The sequence below is a fragment of the Cupressus sempervirens genome, chromosome 4 (assembly GCF_028749045.1).
Source record: "Cupressus sempervirens isolate cs-2001-9-10 chromosome 4, ASM2874904v1, whole genome shotgun sequence".
NCBI lineage: Eukaryota > Viridiplantae > Streptophyta > Pinopsida > Cupressales > Cupressaceae > Cupressus > Cupressus sempervirens.
In genome coordinates this window covers 305,833,571-305,851,207 of record NC_143121.1, presented here as the reverse complement: position 1 = coordinate 305,851,207, position 17,637 = coordinate 305,833,571, and the positions used below count along the sequence as shown (strand labels likewise).

At 35.4% G+C, this 17,637-nt stretch overlaps 1 protein-coding gene and 2 pseudogenes across 1 annotated transcript; 2 read left to right on the top strand and 1 right to left on the bottom strand.

The window, feature by feature from the left end:
- The window catches only part of LOC149561226 (GRAS family protein RAM1-like), a 107,854-nt pseudogene extending 105,814 nt beyond the window's left edge, over nucleotides 1-2,040 (top strand).
- Nucleotides 2,041-8,070: 6,030 nt separating this feature from the next.
- On the top strand, nucleotides 8,071-12,255 carry LOC149561225 (uncharacterized). Its single transcript, XM_089827770.1, has 5 exons — nucleotides 8,071-8,382; nucleotides 9,310-10,393; nucleotides 10,973-11,506; nucleotides 11,800-11,920; nucleotides 12,237-12,255. The coding sequence occupies exons 1-5, from the start codon at nucleotides 8,071-8,073 to the stop codon at nucleotides 12,253-12,255; spliced, it is 2,070 nt and encodes a 689-aa protein (XP_089683896.1).
- A 3,023-nt stretch (nucleotides 12,256-15,278) lies between these two features.
- Nucleotides 15,279-16,814, bottom strand: LOC149561224 (DELLA protein RGL1-like; annotated as a pseudogene).
- Nucleotides 16,815-17,637: the final 823 nt, after the last annotated feature.

Here is a 17,637-nt window from a genome sequence, read left to right as displayed (position 1 = left end):
ATATGTTTGAGGTGAAGGTATTAGGTTAATAGGCTATACTAACATAGATTGGGCAGGAAGTACAACAGACAAAAGGAGAACTTCAGGGTGTTGTTTCAGCTTGGGATCAGGAGTTGTATCTTGGTTTAGCAGGAAGTAGAAGTTTGTGGCTCTAAGTTTAGCAGAAGCAGAATACATAGCAGCTAGCATGGCGACATGTGAAGCTATATGGCTTCGAAAGTTGTTAGTAGCCTTTTTTGGTCAGAAGGTTGAGACTACTGTGATACATTGTGACAATCAGAGTTGCATCAAGTTGTTTGAGAATCCAATGTTTCATGATAGATTTAAACATATAGATATCATATATCACTTCATCAGAGATTGTGTACAAAGGGGAGTTGTTCGACTACAATACATACCTACAGATGAGCAGGTAGTAGACATTCTGAAGAAGGCTTTGGGAAAGGCCAAATTTATCTTCTTCAGAGATAAGATGAGTGTTATGCAGAACAGCTTCCTCGCTAAAAGGGAGTGTTAATTATTGTTAGTGGGACAGCTATTATTTCTGACCCGAAAAAAGCAATAGTATTTATGGGTAGCTTGGACAGTTGTTCGTCCTTATCTATGAATAGCATTTGTATTTATGGGTGGTTTGGACAGTTGTTTGTCCACTTGCCAAGAATTAATAAATGGTTATTATTTACTAATTTTAAAGATTCCCTTTTGGACACCTTGCAACCAATTCTATTATTGGCTATCAAGTTGTCTTAATCTCAGCCGTTGGTTTGATTTAATCTCGATCGTTGGTTTACCAATAGGAGTAGTATACAAAGGGGTCATTGGGTCATTTGGATATGAAGTTTTGGGAGAAACGTTTGTAGTGTTAGCAAACAGTCTTGCAGCGTTAGCAAGGGCACAGTGTTAGCGTGGAGATAGCGGTGGGGAATATCAGCGGGAGAAATTAGGAGATTGTTGGAGTTCTGCCAGTGAGAGGCAAGGAATTTTGTATCTCTTGATTTGCTGAAGTTTAATATAATTCCTTATCTATAGAACTGATTTTCCCTTAGGGATTTTTCCAGGGACAATTTGTCCGAAAATATTGTGTTCATTGTGTTGTTCGTTTCTTTCCGTATTATAAGTGAAATTGCAGTTGTGTTATTTTTCAATATTAGCTGAGAATTTGTTTTCAGCAGTTTAATAATCATTTATGATAGAAGATTAATAATCAGTGAGTAAAATAGTTTGATTTTTCACAATGACAAGAGAATTCATGTAATTGATTTGGCAATTTGAACTGGATGCCAATGGACGGCATTGATTCGGTCTCTCTCTGTAAGATCTTCTTCTTTTCCCATTAAGCGTCTCAAGATCACAGCTATTGGCATAATTTCCGATGAGCTTGAAGAAAGCGGAAGAAGACTTAAGGAGTTTGCTAAATCTTTGGCCATTCCGTTTTCGTACAGCTCAATCAAGATTTCAAAGTTTGATGAGATTAATGAGGCCTTATTTAATGTTAAAGCAGGTGAGTTCGTGGCTGTGAATGCTCCCACTGTTTTCAGAACATTGTTATATGACCGTACTCTTCTTGGAAATACTGTTGATGTTATCAAGAAATTAGAACCCAACATCTTGGTGATCTCGGAAGTAGAAGGGGAGCATAACTCCCCACTTTTTCCTGAACGGTTCATTGAGGTGCTTTTCTTTTACAGCGCTCACTTTGATTGTTTAGAGGCTGTGCTGCCAGACAGAAATGATTTGAAAAGGGTCAAATTTGAATCAGTCTGTTGGGGAAAGGGATTAAAAATTATGATAGCCTGTGAGGGGGAGGAAAGGAGGGTAAGGAACCGTAAAATTGATATATGGAGGTCTTGCTTCTCTCGGGCGGGATTTACAGAAAAGCAATTCAGCTATCAGGCTTGGTATCAAGCAAGACTCTTGCTCAAGAATAATGTTAATGCTGAACGTTTTACCATTGACCAGAATGGGTGTGCTATGTGTATAGGGTGGAAAGGAATGCCCTTGCACACAATTTCTTTATGGGCTTGTTCGAGAATGGACTAAGGGTTAGAAAGCTTTCAAAGAAGCATTTGTTGTTTACTCCAATGATTGTATCTGTTTTGGTTACCCATACTACAAATTAAACAGAATGTCAAAATGTTTTGAATTGCACTGATGTCTATAGGCTTCAAAACTCAGCAATCATTGCCGCAGATGCTTAATATTCTATGTTTAACTCTCTCTCTTTTAATATGATGAGCTTAAATTGAGTTTTATATTTTGCCGTCCTACAGATGATTATCTATTGTTTTTGGTGTTATTTTCCACAGCTTCTGTTGATATACTTTCTAATAACGAGTAATTATCAGGGTAGAATTTCTGCCCTTTTTACTAAAAACACTGATTGATAACATGTGTGCTCTGATCCCTTTCAGCTACAAGATTGTTAAGAACACCTTAGAATACATCTGATCATTGTAAACAAATTTCATAATCTTCACCCAAATCAGACATTGGTTGTGGATCTTGATACTCGGGACAACAATTCTTATGGGAAAGTCGAAGACAACAAAGGGTCAGCGTTACACAAGATTTTCTAGATTCTAAGAAGATTGCATCGGACACCTAGTTAGAAGAAGACAAGTAAAAGGTCAGAAGAAAGCATGTTTAGTTTATCACTGTATTTTTTATTATTAAAAAGATTTTGGTTTAAGGTTCCTGTAAATTAGGTTTGTATGAGATAGGTTTTCGTTTATTTCGTTTATTATTTATCTAACAAGTAATGTGCACAAATCTAATAATTTTGTGTGGCTTGTATTGAAAATTAAAACTATAAAGAAACATGGTGACAGCAGATAACAAAATTATTTCATTAATCTGACTACACACAATGTGTTACAATTTCTCTCTATTTATAGAGACTTCCAACACCTATAAGTTTGTAGAGCTTCCCTAAATTCATGTTGAAAATAAACTAACTTCCTCATACATTGTAGAGGATCTGGTATTATTTTGACAGCACTAACAGTCAATGGCTGGAAGTATGACAGACTGGCAGTTTTGTTGTAACTAACCAACCACATGGGTTTGACTACTTCTAACATCCTAACACCTATAGGTTTGTAGAGCTTCCCCGAATTCATGTTGAAAATAAACTAACTTTCTCATATATTACAGAGGATCTGGTATTATTTTGACAGCACTAACAATCAATGGCTGGAAGTATGACAGACTGGTAGTTTTGTTGTAACTAACCAGCCACATGGGTTTGACTACTTCTAACATCCTCCCTTAATTTCTACCACTAAAGACTCTTTCAGTGGGAGAAATTACAATAAGAAATTTAAACATGATAGGTCTCGGCATTAAGCCTTTTGAGGTACCCATTTACAACATAGAAAATTCATTTTTCTTGTTAAGTGGTTTTAGCTTACCACAAACTCTTCGGAAAAAAAATGTTGTAGGATCTTTCACCCAAACAAGTGGTTTTGGTTTACCACATACCCTTCGAGACTTTTAGGTTTTTCACCTAAATAAGTGGTTTTGGCTTACCACAAACCATTCAATAGATTTACTTAAACAAGTGGTTTTGGATTACGACAAACCCTTCAAACTTCATAAAACTATTGATCCAATGATAGGTAAACCAACTCTAAACTTTTCTCTAGCATACTAATATTGAGTCCATATGAAAAATAATCCATCTACCAAGTCACATGGGTACCCAGACGCTGTGCTCGCTAGTTCTCTAGGAATATTTTTCAAATACATGGTTCATCAATATAGTAAAAACTTTTGAGGTGTCGGGTACAACCGATAGTGCACCTCTTGCTACAACCATCACTATTTTGATCTTCACATTGCAAACATTGACTTCAATGATCAACCTTTCTTTTCATTTGACAACAACATATCTTCTAAATCACATTTAAAAAAATAGCTTCTTAAAAATCACAGCCCAAAATTGCAAACACACCATTTCTTGCAATATATTTTCCTTCAACAAAACTCTCTAGCAATATTTCTAACTGAACTTCTAAATGAATCTCTAGCTGAAGCTGAACCTGGCTAAACTAGGCTCTGATACCATATTGAAAATTAAAACTATAAAGAAACATGGTGATAGCAGATAAAAAAATTATTTCATTAATCTGACTGCACACAATGTGTTACAATTTCTCTCTATTTATAGAGACTTCCAACACCTATAGGTTTGTAGAGCTTCCCTGAATTCATGTTGAAAATAAAGAGCTTCCCTGAATTCATGTTGAAAATAAACTAACTTCCTCATACATTGCAGAGGATCTGGTATTATTTTGACAACACTAACAGTCAATGGCTGGAAGTATGACAGACTGGCAATTTTGTTGTAACTAACCAGCCACATGGGTTTGACTACTTCTAACAGCTTGACCATGAAACTTGTGATAGATGAAATTAATGACTCAACAATGACACCTCTAGGTGAAGATCTTGGCAATGTACCTAGCAGCCCCTCAATACAAGGTTAATGTTCTCATCGCTATTTTAGGTTTAGTTGATAAAATATTCACTCTGCAAGAAGCAGAAGTTGAAAGATGTTTCACACTTTTATGTGGACTAAAATTGCACTTTACTTTCCACAAAGTAGAACTGGATTCTCATCAAAAATCTTTGAAGAAAACATGTTATAGAAATTACTTCAGAATTCCAGATATCTAAAATTGTAATTAGAGAAAAACTACCTTCATATTGGTCTCTTCAAAGATCAAGTAACATTTCAAGTAAAACTAAAATGAGTTAGGTTAGCAGCTTTATTTTTTAAGTGGTTGCATTTCAAATGATCTTAAGTTCCATGATAGGAAATGACATTTTATGCTTTGGTACATCACCAAATTATTATTAATGTTATAAATTATTATTCAAAGGACTGTGATTCTTCCAGCCTTAGGCAGGAATTTAGCTGCCTTGCAGGTCTTGTCTCCTATACATGGAGGCTAAATTCCATCTCTTTAGTCATATCTAAAATGATTCTTTTTATTTCTAGAGAAAAATGGCCCTTCATCTACACTCTCTTTGATGGTGTCATGACTTGTAAAACAAGAAAAATAATTATTAGAGTAAATGTTAAATGGATTCCTCCTTAAGAGGGTTCTGTTAAATTAATCATCCATGTATGTTCAAAGGGAAACCTAAGTAAGTTCTAAAATAATTATTAGAATAAATATTAAATGGATTCCTCTTTAAGAGGGTTCTGTTAAATTAATCATCCACCTATGTTGGAAAGTAAACCTAGGTAAGTCGAGAGTGAGTTATTTCGTTTAAAAAAAACAATGGCCTTGTAATCAACTTCAATAATAGATGACATGAACAAAATAACTAAGGCTAGTACCTTGTTGGAAAGCATAAAACTAACCTATTTACTAAATGTGAGGAATCTCCCTATTGAAGGAGAATCCCACACTTTAACCACTACCCTGATTTATAAAAGGGACTATAATTAGAAGATAAGAGTATATTCTAAATGAAGTTTGAAGACTATTACCAGAAATAGAAGGTTCAAATATACCATTGCTAAACGAAAGGAAATAGAGTAGTTAATTGGCTACCTAACCTATCCATCCTCCACAATCTCAATTTGAGAATCTTCTTGCACTCAGAGTTCTGTACCCTCATTTTAATTAAAAATAGAGTGGAATGTTTCAAATATGATTAAATTTGAGCTAGAATTACCATAATACAAAAAGGTCAAGTTCAATACCGAATGAACTATAAAAATGGTAGAGCCTCAAGTTCTACTGCCTCTAACCTCAGTAAAACACACGAGGTTTTGCGCATTATAAGGTACATTCTTAAAATTGAGGAATACGGAGATGCGGTTGACATATCATCTGCTCCTATTTTACTAGTTACAAAACTGGTTTTCAAATAAATATGCCAAGTCTTTGAGAATGGTTAGATGAGGGTGCAGTGAAAAAAAAATGTTTATTCTACTTGAGCTTAGAGAATGTGAGCTTAGCATGCAGGCCAAGAAACTATGAAGAGGATGAAGATTTATCTAAAATATTTCTTCAGAGGTACTAGAGAAACATTTCTAATTCCATCTATTTAAACTCGCATGGGATTTAATGAATGGAGATGTTTCGAGTCTTGCATCTCAGTTTGTGGAAAAATAGTATGGTTGAATTAAATTTCCCAAGGGATTTGAGGGTTGCTTGCATAGTACTAGATTGCAAGTTTGCACTAGAGTTAAACTAACTATCTAGACATCATTATTGCATATTTTTATACTTATTATAGTGCTTTCTTTGTAGGCTTTTGTGTCCAATTTGGGACACCTTCTATACCACCATATTTTAGACATCAGAAACTATCTGAGCACCATTTACTGTCTATTAAAATCTGAATCTCTAGTTTTCTATACCCTATGATATGTATGTAAATGTCAAATACAATATGGTGGTGTAAATTAGTGGCTTTAACATTTCCACTTTAACTGATTATTGAATCTTTAGCAGTAAATTTTGAACAATATGTAATTGCCCTCATGTACTTCATTATACATATTAATAAAATTTAAAAATTAAAATACCATTTCATCTTAATAAAGGATATTTATTTTATTCATTAATCTTAAACTCAACTTTTGGAACTTTTTCTACATTAGCCTTATAAGATATTGTTGAATTGTGAAGGCCAATAGACACTTGTGTTTTTCCCTCCATTTATTTTGTCTCTTTAGCTGATCATTTGTCATCTATAAATGTTGATCGCATGTATTGTAAACTCAATTGGTTTTTCTCATTAATATAATTCTGGTGCTCTCAATGTGGACGTAGCTACATTTGTGGTGAACCACGATAAACTCTATGTTTATGCATTTTTTTTGTTCTGTATTTTTCTTTCGTATTCTTGGTTTATTTTCAATTGGTATCAGAGTTGTAATCAATTTCAGTGACCGAATTTCGAAGTCATGGAGGAAAAAGGAGTGTAGAAATTCTTGGGGAAGAATTTCAGTTTGTGAAAAGTACAAATGCGATCACTTTTGGTCAAGCACAATCTTGCAATAGCTATTGAAGGTAAAGAAAAGAAGCCTACCACCATGTTAGATGAAGATTGGACTAAAACTGATGAGAAGGCAATGGCAGAGATTTTACTTTCGCTATCTCCAAATGTGTTGTTCAATGTCAACAATGAAATGTCAACAAAGGACGTATGGGATAAACTTCATAGCATGTATCAAACGACATCTGCTACAAACAAAATTTTCATCATGAAGAAGCTTTACAAATTGAAGATGAAGGAAGGAACATCAATGTCGAATCACATAAATGAGTTAAATACTCTTTATCTCAAGCACACTCCATTGGTATGCCTCAAGATGACAAAAATAAGGTGGTAATCTTGTTATGTTCCTTACCGGATAGCTGGGATGGTGTGGTAACAGCAATTAGCACTTTCGTAACTGGAAAAAACAAGCTAGTCTATGATGAGGTAGCCTCAATGTTGCTTAGTGAAGACATGAGGAGAACCAATAAAGAGTCTTCATCCGGCGATGCACTAACAATGGTCAGTAGGGAAAATAGAGGAAGAACTCAGCATAGAGGCAGAAATAATAACAACAACTGAAGATCAAAATCAACTAGAAGGTCGCAGTCCCGCGGTAGACAAAATGGTTGTTGGTTTTGTGGAAATCCTAGTCATGTCAAACAGGATTGCAGAAAATATAAAAGAACTCAAGAAAAAGTTTTGGACAGCGGAGAAAACATAATTCATGATCCCAATGATGGTGTTTTGGTTCTTGCGTCAAGTGAAACAACTTCGAATTCATGGGTAATTGACTTTGGGGCTTCATTTCATGCATCTTCTTGCAGCGAAGCCTTCACAAACTACAAGGAAGGTAAATTTGGGAATGTTTTTTTGGGTGATAACAAGCCTTGTGAAATCATAGGAAAGGGGGGTATTTTGTTATCAATTAAAGGAGGCGCTCAATTATTGCTTCAAGACGTGAGGTATGTTCCCAAATTAAAAAGAAATTTGATTTCAGTTAGTCAATTATATGCTCAAGGTTTTCTTACACTCCTCACGGACACATGGAAAATTACCAAGGGTTCCATGATTATTGCCAAAGGGGATAAAGTTGGCAATCTATATGTTGTAGAAACTTATGATGAGGTGGGAGCTGCGATGACTGCTGCGGACAACAATGCTGCACTTTGGCATAAAATATTAGACCACATGAGCAAGATGGGCCTACAGGTTATGCTTAATAGAGAGCAACTTTTGGGTCTCCAATCAGCAGAGTTAGAATTTTGCGAACATTGTCTTCATGGGAAACAAAAATGTGTTAGTTTTTTGAAGCATGGTCATGACAAGAAGACGACACCATTGGAGTTGGTGCACTCAGATGTCTTTGGTCCAACAGAGGTAACCTCCCATGGAGGCGCAAATTTCTTTGTTTCCTTTCTTGATAATTGTACTAGAAAGGTTTGGGTTTATATTATGTCTAGAAAGTCTAAAGTTTTCTCCAAATTCAAAATTTTTTAAGCTCTTGTTGAAAATCAGAGCAGGCACAAAATTAAATGTTTAAAATCAGATAATGGAGGTGAATTTTGTTCCTTGGAGTTTGATAACTTTTGTGCAGATCATGGTATTCGACGGGTGAAAGTTATGCCATACACCCCTCAAGAAAATGGGGTAGTGGAAAGATTAAATCGAACTATACTTGAGAAAGTTTGATGTATGCAATCTAATGCCAGTTTAGGCAAAGAATTCTGGGGGGAAGCCTGCAATACAGCAGTATACTTGATTAATCAAAGTCCTTCATCTCATTTGGACTTTGGAATTCCAGAGGAGGAATGGCTGGGTAGAAGGATTTCCTACTCACATCTTCGAGTGTACTGGTGTCAAGCATTTTTTCAATTCTCTAAAGAAAAAAGGAGCAAGCTGGATTCAAAATCACAAGAATGTATCTTCTTGGGTTATGGTGAAGATCAGTATGGATTTTGATTATGGGATCCTATTGCAAAGAAGATTGTAAGGAGTTGAGATGTGGTATTTAATGAGACAAAGTTTTCGGCACTTCAATCAGCACCACAGGAAAGAATAGTTGAAGATTTTATTCCTGTGTCTTATTTAAATGAGAATAACTTGTCATTCAATCCACAGTCTCAGCCTATAGTGTCTACTCCTACCTCTTTTTTGGCTCCATTTCCTGGTGTTAGCAGTCATTCACAATCTTCTTCTCATACTCTGCCATCATCACGACAGACAGAGCATGAAATAAGGGGAACCTCTGATTATTTTGGTCATTTGGGATAGTTTTCTAGTGAAATTGTTGTTGTAAGAAGATAGGAAGAGCTCAATGGTGATGACACATACAAGGAAACTCATGCTAGGTCGTGGTCCACTCTCCCATGCAGGAGGAATGATGCTTTGACTCATGGTAATGAGCAAGGTGTGTGCTCTGCTCAAAGGATTGGGGACTCCAATTTTGAGCACCATGATTTGCAGAGGATTGACACCACATATCCACGTCCTCCTCAATGCAGTCTTCAACCTCCCAGTCACATTTTTTCTCACCACATTAGCAATTTTAGTTCTCATTCTCAAGACAAACATCAAGAGTTTGAGGAACACGGGATGCAAAATTGTAATGATTATCCACGCAGGCTATTGGAAAACAATTTTAACAGCAAACCAATCACCGATGAAAGAGGAGTCACTGGTTATGATGTTTCTCATGACATTGAGCAAGATTTCTACGAGTCTGGAGGTATTTCATCCACACAGAAGATGAGACAAGTTTTTTGTCCTTCCGGTCAAGAACAGGGAGCCATCAATGGACCCTCTTATTCATGGAGGGATTATAACGTTGGCTTCAATGGTCACAGTCATGATGCGCAAGGTGTAGGAAAAATCTTTGGAAATTTGCATAGTCCACAGAATACAGAGCACGACATGTATGAATTTACTCCATCTTCCACAAGCTGCGTGCACAAACAGAGCCATCGTGGTAGTGATAGTCACTGCCCGTTAGGTGACAAATTAGCTACAACTCCTCCAATATATGATAAGAATTGTGCAGAACACTGTATAAGGACCACTAAAATGATAGGAGACTCTAATTTGAGTCATTCCAGACTTCATAATATTGGAGCAGCCAACAATACACAGAAAAATTTGGGTGATTTGATGAATACATCTACTCATCACATTCAACAGAGAACTCCCACATCTTCAACTGGCAGTGATTATGAATTAATAAGAAATAATTCTCAGAATGAGCAAGATAATCTAGACTTAAGGCGATCTACAAGGCAGAGGAAGATGCCTACAAAGTATTTAGATTATGAGCTCCTTTATTCTGAAGAGGCAGACCCTGAGATATTAATCTCTGATCAACTACAGCTAGCTAATTTCAGAGTTGCCTGTGAAAGTACTGCTAAAAATCAGTGGATGATTGCAATGAAAGAAGAGATGAACTCTCTTAAAAAAAATAAAACATGGAACTTAGTTCCACTTCCACCCAATCGAAAACCTCTGAAAAATCGTTGGGTATATAAGGTGAAAGAAGAAGATGGTGGAAGAAAAAGGTACCGTGCTCGATTAGTTGTCAAAGGATATGCTCAGAAAAAGGGGTTAGATTTTGAAGAGATTTTCTCACCTATTGTTTGAATGACTACAATCCGAGCAGTTTTGGGATTGGTAGCCATTTGGGATCTTGAGCTCAAATAGCTTGATGTCAAGATAGCTTTTCTACATGGTGACATCAATGAAGAATTGTACATGGAACAACCTGAAGGGTTTGCTCAAAAGGGGAAAGAACATCTCTATTGTTGGCTGAAACAGAGTTTGTGTGGGCTTAAGCAAGCTCCAAGACAATGGTATATTAAGTTTGATTAGTTCATGGCTGAGCATAACTTCACTTGATGTGAATCAAATCCTTGTGTCTACTATAAAAGACTTCCTAGTGGTGAGTTTGTTATTCTGTTACTTTATGTTGACGACATGCTAGTTGCTGGTACTTCTCCTCAAATAATCAGCAAGCTAAAGAAAGAGTTAGCTTCTTGGTTTTCCATGAAAGATTTAGGGGCAGCCAAAAAGATTCTTGGGATGACTATTGCAAGAGATGGACAGAAAAAGATGTTGACTTTGTCACAAAAATCATACATTGATAAAGTTGTAGAACAGTTTAGCATGGCTGAAGCTAAACACGTTCGTATTCCTCTTGCTCCTCATTTCCACCTCAGTTTTGAATTGTGTCCCAAAACACAAGATGAGAAGGATTTTATGATAAATTTTCCTTATAAATCAGTGGTTGGTAGCTTAATGTACGCTATGGTTTCTACATGTCCCGACATTGCTCATGCAGTGGGAGTAGTTAGTAGATACATGAGCAATCCTGGGAAACCTCATTGGGAAGCAGTGAAATGGATATTGTGGTATCTCAAGGGTACTTCTGATTATGCATTATGTTTTGGTAGAAATCATACTCAGCTGCAAGGATTCAGTGACTCAGAGATCTTCCCAGAGAACAAGAAAAGTGCAGGTCTACTACTGGTTATGCTTTCACATTTGTTGGGGCTGCCATTAGTTGGGCCTCAAGACTACAACATTGTGTTGCACTTTATTCTGCTAAAGCCAAATACTTGGCTCTTTCTGAAGGGGCTAGAGAGATGATTTGGTTGCAACGCTTATTCAGCGATTTACATTGGCAACAAGATGATTATGTTTTATTTTCAGATAGTTAGAGTGCAATTTTTATGGTTCACAATCATTCCTCTCAGCGACGCTCCAAACATATTGACAAGCATGTTCACTATGTTCGTTATGTGGTAGCAGAAGGAAAACTGAAGGTTGCCAAAATTGATACCAAGATCAATCTGGCAGACATGTTGATGAAGGTTGTTGCCAAGGAGAAGTTCGAATGTGCCAGGACTTCTCTTGGCCTTGTTAAAAAGAAGTAAGTTAGCATGTAGAGCAGGGGAATGAATGATCAGCTAGTGTATTTATTGTCTTCAAGTGGGAGATTTGTTGAATTGTGAAGGCCAACAGACACTTGTGTTTTTCCCTCCATTTATTTTGTCTCTTCAACTGATCATTTGTGATCTATAAATGTTGATCGCATGTATTGTAAACTCAATTGGTTTTTCTCATTAATATAATTCCTCTGCTCTTAGTGTGGACATAGCCACATTTGTGGTGAACCACGATAAACTCTATGTTTATGCATTTTTGCTGTTCTGTATTTTTCTTTCGCATTCTTGGTTTATTTTCAGATATCATATGGACAATTAGTTTTTTTTTAATTTTTTAAAAAGATATGATCATTTTCAATTGGTTTAGCTTAGTTGGTTGAAGGAATGATTTCTCACTGGAGACTATGGTTCAAATCCCAATTAGAAAGTCCCTTAAGCTAATCACATCAATTGATAAGTAGGAGATATTTAATATATCTAGTTAATAAACATTTGGACATTTATTCTTTTATAATCTTTTAGGTGAAATATATTTGATTTTCAATTATGAAGATTGTTGAATTTAAATTATAAAATTTTAACTATTTTTTTAATATAAATTATATTTTTAAAAAATCATATAAAATCAAATAGTTTGATAAAATCATTTTTCTTACTAGAAAAAAATAGAAAATATAATTGGTAAGACAATTTATAACAAATAAATATAAATCATGTTCAGTATTGTAATTTCCTAAACCGTCTTATAATACTATATTATCAAAAAACAATATAGAAGAAGTTTTCTAATAAAAAGTTCTGTAATATAAATTCTTTTCAACAAATGAATTACATATAAAATAGTGTTTCAAATTGAAAATTGAAAGAAATTAAAAAATACATAAAATTTAATGTTATTTTATGAATGAAAAAAAATATATAGTATTATAATTGATGCAAATTAATTAATTAAAATAACTGAACACGTAACAATGCAATATACTACAACGACTACAAGTGCAATTACATTTATTCAAATGTACTTCCAAAGCACATAGTTGAAATCTTTGTTGAAGAAGATTTTATTTATCGTATTACCTCTATTCTGTATTCTGCAAAACCAATTCTACGTAAATCTCAGTGAATTTCTTCGTAAATGATCTCTTTCCAGTCCAATCAGGTGAGTTTAAATATGTTGTCCACCTATTTGGTGTTTAATAGCGACGAATGAAGGTAGTTGTAGTTTAGACGTCGAAGTGACTGAAATGGCGAAGAAAACAATGGAAACGTCACAGTGATTAGGAAGAGTTGCCTACCCGAGACAGGTGGAGTCTATGATCACATAAGCAGAGAAAAAGAAAACTACAAGCTGATAAGAACAGCCAGTTTTAAAGATAAATTAGCAATATAAAACAGAAATATTGGACATCTAATTAGATTTGAGTCGCCCTCTACTTGAAACAAAACACCAATTGTTTTTAGAGAACAAAAGTTAAGGATTATAGTCCACTTTAAGGCAGGTACAGTGCCAGACAAATAGGGTTAGGTTTCCTATAATTGGGCAAGAGAAAGTTGACCGAGGAGATTCCAATAAAGATAATCCATTACCAATCATCTGCATCGATTCATTTATATTTACAACATCGACTAGTTCTTCAAGAAACTGTAGATAATATATTCTTCTTTGTTAGGAATAATGGAGTTTTGAGTAAGGCAGAAATGAAAAATTAAGATCTAAACTAAAAATCAAACATGATCCATTTTCAAAATCGTTGGTAAACCTATGAATAGTGACACGTGTCAACAGTTAGAGAGACTCTAATTGATCACTATTAGATTGCAATATTTCTTTGCGGTTTGAGAGGGGTGACTCCCTCTAGAGTATTTTGGATTTTTCTATATTTTTCACCTGTAAGTATGAAATGATAGAATTGAAACTAAAAGAAAAAATAAATAGAACTTGGATAATAGACACATGACTACTAATCAAGAGTCACAAAAGATGACAACTTACAAAGGGGTTTTGAGCATACAAATATAATGATGGTACAAGAAGTATGAAAAATCCTAACATATGAAGTGATAAGCCATATCAATACATCCAAATCAAGATATCATGAAATGAACATGTTTTTCTACGCCAAATTGAGTGATCCACACCAATGCATAAAATAATAAATAGTTTAACATATGGTACATTCACGATTGATTGAATTCAAAGGTTAATGTATTGATTGAAAATAGTTGTTTTGAAAGTTTCTTTAACCTCTCATAACTTTTGACCTAGACATAGGATTCCAAAAAATTGAAATGCTAGACAGAGCTCAGCACAAGCCAAGAGTATCAATATCACAAAATCATTAAAAATGCAAATAATTATCAAGTCTTCTAAATCTTGTTGAAACATTTGTAACTTGTTTTGGCTTAGAATGATGGAATTTTGACAATATTTCTAAGTAGAGAATCGAGGCAAAAAAAACCTAGATCTATTTCAATGGAAAATTATTTTTTAATTTTTTATAATGTTTATTGATAATTTAAATATAATTAATCTTTGTATTATTTCTCTTTTTGCACCATCTTATATTTAGAACTTATACATTTAAATTTGTATCACAAAAAGAACAAGTAGATTCTCACAATCTATGAGATCATATGCATCTTGTTGTTTTTGAATTAGATTGTATAAATATTTTTACATCAAGATTTTGTACGGCACCCACTGATCCATGAACAAGAAGGATGAAATAGAGCATAAGGAATGTCATCCCCAATGTCTCCTTATGCTTTCTTTCATGTTTCTTCTAATGAAAGATCGGCCAGTGTAATAAGAAATGTGAATACACAAATATTTTTTCAATCAAACTAAGACACAACAAATTGTTGTATCACAAAGTCATGTCAATATTATTTGTCCTTTTTAACCATTCCACACTAAAATCTATTACCACAATCATGACAAAAGACAACCAATTGGTTTATCACAAAGTCAAGACAATATTATTCCTATTTTTCACCATTCCACACTTAAATCTATTTACACAATCAAATAAATCTATTTACACAATCAAACAAAGAAACAACAAATTGCTATATCACAAAATCAAACCAACATTATTTCTCTTTTTTCCCCATTCCACACTTAAATCTGGTCCCTGTAAATCTGTATGCAAAAGTCCACCCATACACGCATATATTTATCTCATGACAAATTATAAAATACAGTGAAAAGTAAATGAGACAATTTTTATAAAGTTTCTTTTCATAGGATTCCTCAAGAGAGACTTGAACTGGGAGATTTTAACAACGATAAGATGAAAGATCAAGCATTTGGACACAAATTTTCAATGCCCACATTCAGCCTCAAGTCCATACGGAAACTGCAGCTAATGGGGTTCCTCTCCACGCAATGGTCATAGCAGCTCCACTGGGCTCCACACTATACCAATCTCCTCCACGAAACTTGCTCAAGAGCAATCTGGCCTGATACCAAGCCTGGTAACTGAACCCCATTTCTTTTAATCCCGTATGCCTAAAGAAACTCCTCCAAACATCAGTTCTAACATGTCTAACCCTCCTATCATTCCCCTCAAAAGCAATCATATTCCTTATTTGGCTCCCACAGAAAACTTCCTCAAACTTGACCCTCTGAATATCATTCCTATCCGGCCAGGCAACATCCACGGAATCCAAGTAACTACTGACATAGAAAAGCACCTCAATGAATCGGTTGTCAAAAGAAGGAGAATTATGATCCGCTTCAATTTCTGTAACGACGAAAATCTTAGGTCTTAATTTCTTTATCCCATTCACAACCCTCTCCAGAAGAGCTGGCTTATATAACAGGCTTCTGAGAACAATGGGAGCATAAACTGCAACAGCCTCACCTTGTTTAACATCAAACAAACCTTCATTAAGTTCCTCCATGGTTGAAATCTCAACCGTCCTGTATAAAAATGGAATACCCAGTGATTTGGCAAACTCACCAAGTCTTCTCCCACTAACCCTAAGTTCTTCCCCGTCCATTCCAACGGCTGTGATCTTCAGAAGCTCAAGAGAACAACCACCTTTTAGGGCGAGATACTGCATCAACACCGTCCATTGGCACCCGGTACGAATCCCCAGATCAATCAAATGAATATTCCTCGCATTTCCCACGGCCTCTATGATTGCCTGCATAGACGTAAACTGCAGCAGTTTAACATAAGGCAAGGCTCTGGTATAAAAAGCAACCAGGCCATAAAACTCAGTCTTACTTGTCCCGCTCTCGAAACCGTATGCCAAATCCAGATGTGACATATTACTCTTCTTTATATCCTGCCTGGTCTCGCGTTCGATTCTCTCCAGCAGCGCCCCGGAGACATAATAACACACCCTCTGTGTAGGGTTTCCCCACTGTGAAGAAAAACTCCGGCATTGCTTCAACAAGTTGGCGGCTTGATTGTATTGCCTGTTGCTCGTCATATCTGCAGACACAAAAAGAATTTGAGCCAAATCTAATCCGCTCTGATCTTCCATTGGGAGGGCTGGAATGACAAAATAAGACTCGCAGCCAAAACCAGTGCCCTCAATATAACGCGCACCAGCCATTTTCAAGATTTCTTCAGATGTCAGAGCCTCGTGCTTTGATGATATCTCTTCACCCAATTGATCAGATGATTCGGCAACATCTTGATTTGGGAATGAAAATTCAGGAAACTGCTCTGACATGATCTCATTACTCATACTCTTTAGTAGATCTCTATGCTCCTGCTTGCTCATGATCGATGATGGAAAATTTTGTTGGGCGGATAATAGAAAGCCCTGATCCATGTAAGGCCCGTTTTCTTCTTAGAAAGCGTGATTTAGGGTTTGAACAGACTGACATGGAGAAGGGCGTCTCTCGTTTGCTAAGCCCATTTTTGTTTGTGCCTCTGCAAGTTTGATGCCGTGGCCAGGAATATATAATTCACTGGTATGATATGTGAAGACATATGGAAGGAAACAGACCGCAGAACAGGAATCTTTCTTGCCGGTTCAACCAGAGAATTTTGTTTCCCCCATAGCAGTCAACTTGGGTCATCTTATGTTTCTAAATATTATAGTTCATTTTTAGTGGACTGTTTCTATATAACAGAGTCATTATGGCAATTATTTTGATATTTTTGTAGTTATAACTTGGCAGGTCTGGTTTTGCATGCACAAGTCAAAAGGTGAATTTTGACTTAATAGATCATTTTAACATAAATCACACTAAAAATCTAAAAGTCCACTTGATCATGGCAATCTTGTACAATCTTACAATAAATTAATATACACAAATGTCCTAATACCATGTTTATTATATATTACACCTTAAATTTAACTATATTATTTATTGACCTACTCATATCTTTTGAAGAGACATAAATAGAAAATTTTGCCAAACTCTAAGTGAGTGAAACATATTTTGGAACATTCTAGAGATTTGTGGTAATTTCTACCACAGAAATATAAAATTATAAATTATTACTAGTATTTTCTAGTATGTAGGTCCCTCCACCTACCACATGTAGGTGCCTCTACATTAAGTACCTTGGCAAGAAAGGAACCACATGTAGAAGTAGGTGATTGTAGGTGAAATTTAAAATTATAAGTTAGCTATGACCAGTAATATCTAGAGGTTTCCAAAGCTCTCTATAAATAGAAGCATCTTGTAATGTAATTGATATGGGAAAATTAATGAAATCTATTAGTAACACAC

Coding starts and splice junctions, on each gene's coding strand:
- LOC149561225 (XM_089827770.1), top strand. CDS start 8,071: ATGATTATTGCCAAAGGGGATAAAGTTGGCAATCTATATGTTGTAGAA. Junction 8,383..9,309: donor ATGTCTTTGGTCCAACAGAG/GTAACCTCCCAT, acceptor GTAAGAAGATAG/GAAGAGCTCAATGGTGATGA. Junction 10,394..10,972: donor TTTCAGAGTTGCCTGTGAAA/GTACTGCTAAAA, acceptor ACGACATGCTAG/TTGCTGGTACTTCTCCTCAA.